General features: G+C 39.0%; 1 protein-coding gene across 1 annotated transcript; it reads right to left on the minus strand.

The window, feature by feature from the left end:
• Positions 1-833: 833 nt before the first annotated feature.
• MMADHC (metabolism of cobalamin associated D) lies at positions 834-13263 on the minus strand. Its single transcript, XM_003207757.3, has 7 exons — positions 13214-13263; positions 11250-11394; positions 10809-11026; positions 8410-8515; positions 7731-7861; positions 5028-5114; positions 834-3450 (listed from the first exon to the last, which is right to left on the minus strand). The coding sequence occupies exons 1-7, from the start codon at positions 13220-13222 to the stop codon at positions 3256-3258; spliced, it is 891 nt and encodes a 296-aa protein (XP_003207805.1). The 5' UTR covers positions 13223-13263; the 3' UTR covers positions 834-3255.
• Positions 13264-13269: the final 6 nt, after the last annotated feature.

The raw sequence follows: 13269 nt of genomic DNA on the forward strand, positions 1-13269 counted from the left end.
AACTTTAAGAGCCAAACAAGCTCACAGACCAAGTTTTACATCTGTTACTGTGACAAAGCAGCTTACATCTTGCAGCCTTACCTTTCTGGATCAGCTACCTGGAGCTGTCTAATGTTACAGGCATGCTTCCCTGCATGTTTATGAACCAGAGAATCTCTTGTTGAGTGACACTGCAATTAGCAAGAAAGGGCAACAAGCCTGCAGTCGAGATGGCAAGTCAAAGAAAAGGGGCCTTCTCCCCCAAGATACCTTTGACCTTGTGGATTACTTTGAGTACTTCAATTCCAGCCAGGTGGCTGCTGGTGGAAGGAGAATAGGGTTCTTTAACTCACAGCAGTGTAGAACTTCACCAGGATAACTGCTCACATAAGATTCTGCTATTTAAGACAAAATACTCCATGTGATTTCTCAACTTTAGTATGAATTCTTTGGAGACAGGTTTAGCACCGTTTTCATATCCTAAGGCAACTAAGTGGCACCTATAACATTTTGTTTTAGCTTTCTGACCACTACAAACAATTTTTAGCCTTGTGTATTTTAGACACATTCACTGTGTATATTAATCTGCAAATTAAGTAATTAATAATTAATTAACAGTCACAGCACTGCTTTTGTGATGCTCAGCATCACTTCAAATAGCTGGAGTTCACTGACAGGAAAGCTCATTCACTCTTCACTAAAAGGACCAAACTTTAAGAAACTCTCTCCAAGCTGCTAAGAACTTCCTATAGAAGATCAACCCTTGCTAAGAACAGACATAACAGTGAACATTGCATGAAATCTCTTTTCATTTGTTGACCATAGAAAGGATCTCAATTTGTGACACTGAGAAGTGTTTCATTTGTTGCTTTTTTTATTATCAGAAGTACAGCTCATCACACTGTATTCCAAAACCTTTATTTCACAGTAGCAAATTAATGTACAATAAATCCCTTCTGATGAAAGGGAAACAGAACTGAATAGTTCTAGCCTCTTTTGAGAGTTTTAGTAAGTTGTTATGTACAAGGAAATGTTAGTTAGAAAAATACCACAAAATATCTCCCCTCAACTTCTAGCATGAAATACTATCTATTAGTGATGTCAAGGCAGAATTCCCACTATTTTCAGTGAGTTTTTTTGCCTTGAGTCAAAGCCATTTGAAAAGTTACTGTTTAAAAAAAAAAAGCAACCAAAAAACCCCACATTTTCCAGCATGAAACTTTACAGGGTATGAGCTCAGAAACTGTCTCAAGTTTAATTTGGACAGCTGCCTGAAAATACACCTCAATTAAAAAAAAATAGAAAGGCAAGTACAACAAAGTCACTGGAAGAAAACAAAAAGACAGCACCAAGAACCTTCAACATAGTTAAACTATGTGAAGCATTTCACAGAAGTTTTCTAGTATTTATCCAGCTAAGGTCTCTACAATGGTGCCATTCTGTGCACCAGGACAACCACCACCCTCCGTCACCAAACGAGGTAACACGTACTCTGCAGAAGAATTATGCTTCAGTTGGTTTTGTACAAAGACACTCTGCAACTCCTTCAGTATTTTTTAAATCCTTTAAACAACAAGGCCAAAAAAATAAACCAGCCTCTGGATATTACAGCTTTCTTAGCCAGCAGACAGGAGGTGAAGAGCTCATGTTCTAGAAATATGGCAGATTCCACGACACAGCAGTAAGCAAATCCTGCCTCAACAGCAGTACTTGGAATGCATATAGGCTGGAGCCAACAGAGATGATGATGGCAACACAAACTCTGAATGGCTGGCTTGCCAGGGTGAGAATAGAGAAGGCAGTAGTCACTACTTCAGCAGAGAGAGCCTTCCTCAACTGCACCTCTGTGATCAGGCAGTCATTAACAAGGACAGACACAGGCACTTGGTAAGGCTCTGCTTCTAAGCCTACTCAATAAAGCCAGCAGAAAGACTTGGGTGGCAAACTGGCTTAGAACCTGAATAAGGAACAGAAACAGTACACAAACCTAGAACATGTGCTAAGTCTAATTATTAATACTGGGAAAAGAATAATTATTAAAATCCCTAGTTATTTGAAAGGAAGCTAAACCTCTGAACACATCATCTTGGCAGCCATTATCCAGACAAAAGATCCATTTAATTTTCACTGAGTCAAGACTGAAAGATTTCTATTGTTGCATAAACAGCTACAGCTGTGGTATATTACCAAACAGTCCTAAAAAGTGAACGTAGCAACATTAATTACCTAGCTTCTGTAGAGAGGCAGCTGACAGCTTTGAAATTTCAGATGTCTTGAATTTTCCTCACTGTTCTCTCCAGTATCTTCAATTGATTTGAAGGTTTTTATGTTGCCTGAAGAGACCGACTTATTTACTGAAACCTTCCTGCTGAAATGTTTGCTATAATTGATTGTAATTACAGCAATTGATCATAATTGCCCTTTGCTGAGGCATTTTGAAATTCCAGAGATAAATCTCAGTTGCATTAAAGTAAAAGAAAAAACAATGAAGGTATCCAAGCATTGCCCTGTTATCTTTTTCCTTAGCCCACATCAATGTATTTAATGACCTTAAAAAAATTCCAAAAGCAAGTTTAAATTACATGTACATATATAAAACAGTTAAATATACTTAGCTAACACTGAGAAAATAAAATCAAAAGCAACATGAAGACAAAAAACATGGAGATGACTGATTCTAGAGTTAAGACTTTTTACTCAGTCTCTGGATGGAGCAGTGACATCAGCACCTGTCTAAAGTAGTACAACTTACAGTTAAAGATTCCTGAAGGCTTAACTTATTCTTTTTAGAGCACTGCATGAGCAATTAATTAGCCCAGTATTCACTGCTGCAGTCTTCATTAAGTTTTATGGGAGAATAGCACTATTGCTCCTCCCCCCCACTAACTTACTGCAGTAAGTGGTCAAAATTCCTAGAAAATTCAGTTGCATCAAGATTTTTTAAACACAAGGAACCCAGATTTGTCAGACACCAAAAGACAGGACAGCTGATAACAGTAAGAGGCTATGCAGAGCTGTGCACTCAGTCAACTGAGTTTGAACTCAAAGATGAGGGAAACTCACAGCTTAAAATTCCTGTGGCACACACAAGTACCTGTTAAAATAGTGTCAAATAACATTCCAAATTATATGATGAGCATAGTCACGAGACTAAAATAAATAGCAGATACTTTATTATCTAAAATTACTTCAAGTGTGCTTTCTGACAATGCTTACAAAGAATCACCGAGTCAAAGGACGCCAAAGTCACGTGGATCTGTGAAACCCTGTCAACTGTTAGTTCCCACTTAGTTTTCTCATGATAGGGCTGTCAGGTTCAGCGTTAGTGAAAATACTTCCTACGACGACGTGAGTACCCCAGATGTTGTGACGAATAACTTTGCAGCAGCCAAGATCATCAACAGAGAATCCAAAGTGGCGGTAACGTTCGTCTGTTTCAAACAGAGTGTTGTTTGTGTAAGGTCCAAAAAACTAGGTGGAAAAGAAGAGAGTTTTTCATATCACCATTTTGAACTTTTTGTACCGTGAGGGTTAACAGATCAATAAAACTCGACTGTGTTGTTACTAAGTGTCAAAATTACCCCTTTCTAAAAACAAAAGGCAAAGACAGCAACAAAACTAAAGACAGAAATGCCATCTACATCTGTTGGAAGAAATTGTATGTGCAGTTTTGTTTGAGACATCTACAGACAGAGCACCCCTGACTGTACTTGTAACCCATACTTAAGGCTTTATTATACCTTGGAGACAGACAGAGGGCTGACTGTCTAATAAGTCAGACACACAAAACACCTTAAGTGTTTTCAAAAAATTCTGCTTTTCAGACATTAAGAAATCTCCCCTAAAACAGCAAAATCACGACATGCACCTTTTGAGTGAGCCACTATAAAGACTCTTAGCAGTAAAATCCGTGTCAATTTGAAAAGGGCACTACAGTTGCTTTATCTCAGAAGAGGAAGTTTCTGACCGAAGCCCACTGCTGATGGGCAGATGGTGGGTAAGGCTGGTACTACTGAACTGGAACCAAAGACAATATCCTTGTTTTATTAATCTATGACTATCCTTCAAATGTGTTGAATTCTCACTGACGCTTCTAAGTACCATAAACACTCTCAGCTGCCTTCTTAGCTTACAAACAATTCCTATTAGACCTATTTGGCTCTGCTGACACAGCATGTCACTGCCTTTCACAGTGTTTTTAGATATAAATTCACTTAGATGAGCTCATCTATGGTTATGTTCAGGTATTTGACTGTTTCAAGAATAAGTTCTCTAACAAAAATGCATGTACACACGTGCTTTGATAGAAACTCAATTCTCTTGTAACTTTTAAGATGCTGTCACATTTCACTGATGTCTTGCTAAGAAACTGCCAGCTCCTCATGTAATCATAGAATGGCCTGGGTTGCAAAGGCCCACAGTGCTCACCCAGTCCCAACCCCCTGCTGTGTGCAGGTCACCAACCAGCAGCCCAGGCTGCCCAGAGCCACATCCAGCCTGGCCTTGAATGCCTGCAGGGATGGGGCATCCACAGCCTCCTTGGGCAACCTGTTCCAGTGCCTCACCACCCTCTGGCTGACATCTGTAATCTGATAATGAATTCTGTGCCATTTAATTGGAACAAGCCATTCATGCTATTCATTTTTCCTATATAACACACATCATTAACTTATGCAAACTATTGGTGTTTTTTTTTTTTTTTAAAGTACCAATCTGCATAAACAGGCTTATTTATGGATAACCAAAAGACCTTCTGGAAGGCAGAAGCAGCTTACTGCACAGTGACAAATTTTTAGGCATCAAATTCCTACAATTATCTAAAAACTTCATTGCTGAACAACGTTCTCTGAAGTGCCAACTGCAATAAGTGACACAGTATATGAAGGGTCATAATCTATCTGCCTAATTTATAAAAACAATTATCCTATGGTAACAGCTTTGTGGCAATATGAAAAAGGTGGATTTAACCCATACAGAAGAATTCCAGTGGTACAGAACAGTACCACTGTTAGTTCAGACAGTAGGGTTCCACACAGCACATAACTTACTGCCAGTCCTGAGGAAGGATCAATGAAGTCAGCCCAATAGCCTTCAGAACAGATTGCATAGCAGATTTCCTTGGCACCATTAATGAACTTAAAAGAAAAAATAAGCAAGGAAGGAAGAAGATCAGAAATGTTTTATATCCAGGCAGATATGTAGATAGATATACATGGATCAGAACACACAAAATACACTGAAAATGAATCTTGTTCTCTGTAAATGAGAAATTTGGTGCATTTTCAACAAAAATATTAAGATTATTAAGGCAATTAAAATTAATGGCATATATTAAACTAGTCCAATCATACAAGGTTTTAAGTGTTCCTTGGGCCAGTCAGGAATGTACTAACAGCTTGTGTAATTACTCTGATTATTCATGCAGATTGCAGTCATACCTGTTACCCTCTCAAAGAAGTCAAGTATTACTTCAACAGAATAACAAATCTCACCTGGACTCCACATAGTCCAAACATGGCACTATATATTTATATAACAATACAGTTTTGCTATTAGATCTGCTCTTAGCTAGCAGGAAAATACCAACACACTGCTGGCAGCACAAACATACAACTGCAAATGATCTTTGCAGAATGTTTTAGTTCAGCATCATGACAGCAAACAGTTTAAGTACTTGATTTTTTTCTTTTCACACCAGCCTACACCAATTCTCTTGTCATACTTGATTCTTGGTCAGGATAAACAACACTTTCACTATTAGACAATCAAAGTTGGTTTATTTACAACAGAAGATACCAGCTGATGTTTATGAAAATACCATTTTTACATATCGAGAAGTTCCCTATTCTCTAATGCCTCACCACAAACCTCCCTTTGGAGAAATATCTTAGGGAAATCACTACATTTTTATAGCAAACAAGCACCTAAATTTAAAGCTGACATTACAACACAAGGCACAAGTTACATCAGCTATAGATTACATAGCACATTTTTGCACAGATAAATGAACAAGAACAAGACCTCAGCTATGTGCTTTTGATCACCTAGATCAGCAGTTTCCAATCCAGTTGAGGACAGTCAACAGGAATTCACAGAATGCCTTTGCAGACTTCTTGAGAAGTTAAATGAGAACCCTCCCCCCAAAGCCTCAAGATACATGATGACTCTAGAACTGTCCATGCACTGAGGAAAGCATGTCCAGGTACAAGAATCTGAATAGCTAAGTGCACTGATCAGGAGAAAAGCAGAAATAGAATTCAGGTAGCTCCATTGAAACACAAAGGAATTTCCCTAATCTCATAAAAAGACATACCTCTAACTTCAGAATAAATTAACACTTTATTTACTCTCATTTCGTTGCCTGACAAACTTGAGGTACAAAGATTATTTTTAGTCAGCCTCATCCTCTTAGAGGTCCAAAATAAGGAAGTTTATCCTTTAGAGTAACCAGATCTACACCTTGAGGTCTGATAGCTCTGAAGATTAGCCATAAACATAAGCAAACCATCTGAAGACAGCATTTAAAGCATTACATTCCTGACACAACACTAGATCAAAAGATGTAGTGTAACAAACCCACTGCAAACTCTTAGAGCAGTGTTAGTAACCACTTGAGATTCACCACTGTAAACACTTAAGTCCTGGCTGTAAATAATCCTCATTACTTCAGCACAAGTCTCTCACATTAAATTAGTATCTTTAATGTAACTTCTAACCATCTATGAAGCAAACAAACAGACCATTTGTCTGTGACCTTGCTGTTAGTAACCTTTAGGCCAGGAGGTTACAGTTAACATCCCAGCACTCCTGCACTGACTATATTAGACTTGACAGGGAGGTGCACAAGGAAGAAAGATGCCAATTAACACATAATTAGACCAGATTGCAATGCCAAAGATCAACAGACCATACATAATTCAAAGAGAACACCATACTGAAATGAAGGGAATTTTAATTTTGTGTGTAATTTTTATGTTGATACTGCAGACTGCTTGTTTCTTTTAGTGGTGACCCAAACACTGCTTTCTACAGAACACACCTGCAATTTATGAAGCTGCAAAGGGCATTAAAACCTGAATCTGACCCTCAGCACATAGATGAAAATCACATTGTTTTGTTTTTTTTTAAATAGTTTTTTTTAAAAAAACTACAAGTAATACATGAAAATGTATTTTAAGGTACCAAGAAAAAGAAATGCCAGCAGTGGCAAACAGTGACGCCTGCTGGAGCAGGTACAAAACAATCTTTTGAATGAGAAACAAAGCTATTTTCAGAGAGGCATCTAGTGGCAAGAGGGCATCAAGACAGCATACAGGAGGCTGGTTAGCATTTATTCACTGTTAACTGATATCCAGACTAAAAGATGCATCTGTTACCAGAAGGAGGAAATTGAGCAAACACCTCTGTAAGTGAGGATGCACGAAGTCCACGCTTGAATTTTAATTACACCACCAAAAAAGAAGAAAAAAACACAAAAATCCTACAAAACACAGCGTACTGAAGTGGGTGTAAAGTGAGAATATACTTGCTGCCCTTTAGCTACAAGACGACAAAAGATGTTTAATGTATTGCTTTACCATTTTACAACATACACAGTTGACTCCACCTACTTTTATCAGACAGAAGGCAGGATTAGCTCAAACGTGCAATATGGTACATTCCTACCAGAGCTAGAAATAAAGCAGAATATACATATATTACACAGAAGATTAATCTACAAAGGTAAAATGATACCTGTGTCAACTACTTACATTTTCTAACAGCATTTCTCTCTCATCTTCCACTTCTTGACTCCATACAGTCATATCATTTTTAGTCTTCTGGGTAACAGTCAGTACTGTTAAGTGGTTTGCATTCACTTCTGGAAACATTGATTCGAAGTCTAAAAGTGAAACCAGTATTTTATGGCTTGCTCTTAAACATTTTTCAGTTTTAGATTAAGTTACCAAGCCTAATTCAAATTATTAGCAAATCAGTAATTATCAAAACTTTGAAATGAACGAACTCCAGTTCATGAGGTGCATAGATCCGTATTTTCTGGTTAAGCCAGAAGATTTCACACACATTCATTTTTTTACTTTAAACCTTTTAGTAGAAACGTCCCAGATCTGCTTCTGATTGCTCCTAGGACACAGCAGCACTCACAGAAAGGGCCCAAACCACGAAGATTCTCCTTCTACACCATTTATCAGAGCAGAGCACTAGGTTCTGTATGAAACTCAAAGCAACATCAGCAGCAAAATTTCAGCATTCATTTTACATGCCCTTTTCTTTTGTGAAATACAAACTTTGGACTTCCTTATTCCGTGACACATTCTGCAAGGTCAATTTCACCAAAGCCCTTACTTACATATTCCTACTTTTAAAGAAGTTTGTGGTTTGTTTTGAAATCACCTCCCCCCCCAAAAAAAAAGTTAACCTTTTTTATACCTTTCCGTAGCAGTTCAGGACAAGCTTGTACTGCACATTCCACTTTTGCATTTTCAAAATACATTTCAGCATTATTTATTTGCTGTTTCTGTGGAACATCAGAACCCTGAGGGGAAAAAAAAGATTAATTTTTCTACTCTTTAATATACAACAGGAATAACATCACATAGTAGCATAGCAGACTATATTTTTGTGACTGTATGCCTACTGATAAACCCAAGAAGTCTCACAGAAAGATGATGATTTGCTATCAGTTACAACTTGTTCTAACTTTAATATGTAAAAACAAGTATACACATAGCCTATTATCTGAACAGAAATTCTGCATTTTATTCTAACAGCACTATCCAAAACCTTAACCAAGAGGGAAACTTCTGAAAAATATCCATTTGAAGCAATGGCCTGCAAGCATTTGATACAAAAGCAACTGACAGATTTCAGACATATGCCAGGGTAAAACCTGGAAGCTACACAACAGCTCAACAGCTCTGAACTTCCAGTTACTTCAGCTGTAGCTAAAACTGCAGCCTGCAAAACAGAACTGTGGTATCTTGAAATACCAAGCTGTTTTCCAATAATACCAATTTTGTTTTCTGTAGTTTCTGAAAAAACCTTATTCTTGTGGGTACATTAAACATGCAGCACTGTAAGTCAGATACACAGAATCTAAGCTTCTAATGTCCTTAAGAAAGTACTTAAAACAGTTACTATCCCAAAGCTGGCAGCTATGTAGCACAGGTGCAGAATCCTTATACACAGATTTAGTAGCTGTAACTTTGCCTTAATATCCAAGAAATTTCAGCAACTTAAGTCTTGAATGTTGAGTAGTATATCAAGTCCCACCTAACACCAGTTTGTAACTGCAGGTTCACCCTAGAGGAAATGACTTCACTGTTGATTTATTCTATAAATCAACAGTGGGAGGCAAAAGAAATAGAAAACAAACATGTAGACCAACAACAGATCTTAGATGCACTTCAGTACGTATATTTCCACATGTACTTTGCATTATGATTGTAAAGTCACTGGGACAGATCAGCTGGTACTTCATGCCTGATAAATCATGCAGTTGTGCTGCTAAGCCATTTCTTTTCTTCCTAATCACTGGCTGCTTCTCTTACTGAGAATGATTTTGATTTCTTGTCTTCTGCTCCCATTCTATCCAGCTAAAGACAACTCATAGTACACACACTTACCACCTACACTATAATTAAGGGGCTACAGCCATTTTCCAGAGAGCTATACTATATTTTCATATTAATGGGCTGCTAGGTTCATTTACATTAGTTTTATGCAAACAAAACTCCTCTGACTGTTCAAGCAGAGGAACTTGAGCTTCAGCAGCACCAAGCTTTTCTCCTGCCTGCTGCAGCAAGCCATGGGAGGATTCTGTATTCAGTCCAGATCTGGGTTTCCTCTAGAAGCAGTTCAGCATTTCCACTAGCTAAGCACTGCTCATGGATTCCTGAGCAACACTGGTATTAAACATGCTGATTCTTGTTAACTGCCTTCTGAATAACAGTTGTGAAACCTTTCCAGTTTCTCCATTCCATCTGGTCAGCAGCAGGTGCACTGATGACTTTATTTACAAGTAATCTTTCTAGAATGCAGACGTGCCATCAGTGCACCTGGTTTAAGTAAACCAAAGGCTAGTTTTTTTTTGTTGTTGTTGGTCTTTCAACTGAAGTTATGATTCATACACACTGAAAACAGACTTTTGGGAGCTCACCAGAAGCTTACGTTTTCTCAACACTTTGGAATACGTTACGTTTAAAAAGAAAACACTACACAGCATTTTTACAACACAGATTTATTACCTGACTTCTGAAGTCTGAACATGTCAAGAACTCAGATTGGAAAGCTGAGTCAGCAGCTAGTAGCAATAAACATCTGTTGAAACTGTCTGACCATGCAAGTCAAACTAGCAATTAACAGCCTTCCTGTCATTAAAATGGCATCTGACTGGCTGCAAGTTTTGCCACTGCCAAAATGTACTCTCACATTGAGACCTGAGGTTGAGCTACACTGGTCTGCTTCTCATGTCTGAATTCCACAGGAGTCAGAACTAAACAGGCAGGTTTGAGTACACTGTCTAAACTACGCAAGGCCAAATACATTAGATGAAATACTTAAGTAAGAAACTACCATTCTTATTTGATAAAAGGTGGTGAGACTTTGCAAGCAGTACATTTTGATACTGAAGTTTTCACACAACCACAGAAGTCACTAGATTCTACACAGGCTTCCTTACCTCACTTGAAGCACATCTTTTAAAGCCACCTGGAACATCAGGCATATCTTTTTACAGAAGGAAGACACAATGATTACGTTTCTCTTGGACAAGAAATATCAGCTTTGCACAGAAGCTTGTATCACAGAATCACAGAATCTGTTCTTACCTGAAATTCATTTATGTATTGTGCCATTACAAATTCATGCCTTTCATTTGGTGAAGGCTCTGCTAATATATCAGGCAGACTTTTTGAGGCTTGGCTTTTCCTCTGAGCAGCAGTACCATTTAGGTGGCAGTCAAAACCAATATTACCAGGCAACTGGAATCTCTGGTCCTGAGGACCAAATGGACCCATTACTTCATCAGGCCATACAGTTCTTGGACCTGTAAAAGTCAAGGCTTTGCTTTAGTCATTGTATTATTTAAAAAGGAATTAAAAGAAAAGCTCAAATATCTTTATTCGATCACAATCACAAAACCAAGGCAACCAGAACACAGGTAAGTGTCCTGCCATAATAAAAACACACTTCAGAATTCCTAGTTTTATATGGAGTGTACAGTTCTGATAGCACATCAATTCAAAGAAAATGAATTTGCTTGTTCTTACATAAATCAGGAGGTGTAGCAGCAACATGAGGCTCGTCTGAGCCAGAGGAACCTGCTGTAGAAAAAGCCTTGGGATTTACAACTCTTTTGACTAAGGAATAAAACCCTGGTAGGTAGGTGACCAATCTTGCTCTGTTACAGAGCACCTGAGAAGACAAAAACAAAAGCAAGTATTATATACTGCTAACAAAATTACTAGTTCACGTACAATTCTGTATATCATAAAACCTCACTCCATAATTAAAACTGTAAGCTAACTATCAGCAATTATTTTTGTAACATAGAAATTTAAAAATACATTATTATTATTGTTTATCTTTTTCTAGTTTTCTAAGCAAAGGAAAAGCCTTGAAAGCACTTAGTGAAAGACCTTCTTACTTGAGGGGGAAAAAAAGTTTAAGTAGCACCACTCAAATGCTAAAGCTTAAATTAAGTTATAGATGTAGAAAAAGAATGCATCCAGCCCTGTTTCCAAGATCACCACAATTCAATCATGATCAGAAATACTGTTAATTAAGTGAGTGCCGATATCCAAGAAGACCTCTGCCCTGAAAACTAGCACAAACATTAGCTGGCCCATACTCACACTTCTTAAAAGACTTGAGGGGACACCAGATAACAACGCTACAGATACATCTTGTATCTTTCCTCTAGAAGCACACATATGTGCATACACACGCTTCTTTGGCAGCAAAGCACACATATCAACAGCTCTAAAGGATGCAAGGAGACATGCATACCAAAACAGGTGGGTATGGTAATTTCTACTTCTGTATTTTGCACTTGAAATCCATAAATATTTAACATGTGCAAAACTTAAGCTGGTGCAATCCATGTTAGATTTGCAAACTCAGCACATTCACATATTTATAAACAAGCATTACTGCAAACAGATGAGTTCAGCACCCTGGGCAAGCTGCCAATGAGCCATAAAACCTTTATGAATTCTGCTGTCTTGGGATGCACCAGCAAATCTGCTTCACGCCACGGCCTTATGCCATCAACATAACTATTAATTGCTATCAGAAGCTGATTCAGTCAGGTGGCAAACAGAAAACCATGCAACGCTATCTCCCTCTACGTGCAAATAGCCTCAACAAAGGAGCTCTGAAGGGCCATCAGTGCTTCGAGGTGAGGAGCAGCTCTGGAACTCAATGACAGGAACAGGTTGCCCAAGGAGGCTGTGGATGCCCCATCCCTGCAGGCATTCAAGGCCAGGCTGGATGTGGCTCTGGGCAGCCTGGGCTGCTGGTTGGTGACCTGCACACAGCAGGGGGTTGCAACTGGATGAGCACTGTGCTCCTTTGCAACCCAGGCTATTCTAGGATTCTATGATTCACTCTATGATAGTATCTTAAGCAGTGCAAGCAGCAACTGTTACTTGTGTTTGTTTTTCAAATAAGAAATATGCAAGTGCCATGATAAAACTGTCAAATCTAACCCATTTTTTTTATACTTCAAAAAAATATGGATGACTTTCCATATGTGACTGATGCACATCTGCAACAAAAGCAACGCTTTTGCTAACACTGATTCACTCCACAGGGAGATGCTGGCATCGCACACATGGAGCGTGATGGGACATCCCAAGCTGGAAGGGACCCAAATGGACACAGCCGTGTGGATTCTGCCCAGCTCTGCAAATATTTACACGCCTGACATTACACCACTGAAAAAACACCCCGAGATCAAGGTTTTATAGCGGCCTGCGTGACAGAACGAGGCCAACTTCGGCTGCTGTCCCTCAGCCTGAACGCCCCGCTGAACTCGAGCTCTTCGCTTTAACTCACGGCTTTAAAACCAGAATCGAGTGCGCCTCCACCCTCACTCCAACTGAACCGCAGCAGATCGGAAACTCAGCTGGAAAGAGGAGGACGATCCCGATCGCCCTGCATAAGACGCAGCGGGGTACGACTGAGGCTCACAACCCGAGCCGCAGCCCCGCACCGGGCCTGGCTTACTCACGTTGGCCATGGCAGATGCTCGGCAGCCCCTCGCCCACTGCTCCGGCTCTCCCTGCA

The sequence above is a fragment of the Meleagris gallopavo genome, chromosome 7, assembly GCF_000146605.3.
Source record: "Meleagris gallopavo isolate NT-WF06-2002-E0010 breed Aviagen turkey brand Nicholas breeding stock chromosome 7, Turkey_5.1, whole genome shotgun sequence".
NCBI lineage: Eukaryota > Metazoa > Chordata > Aves > Galliformes > Phasianidae > Meleagris > Meleagris gallopavo.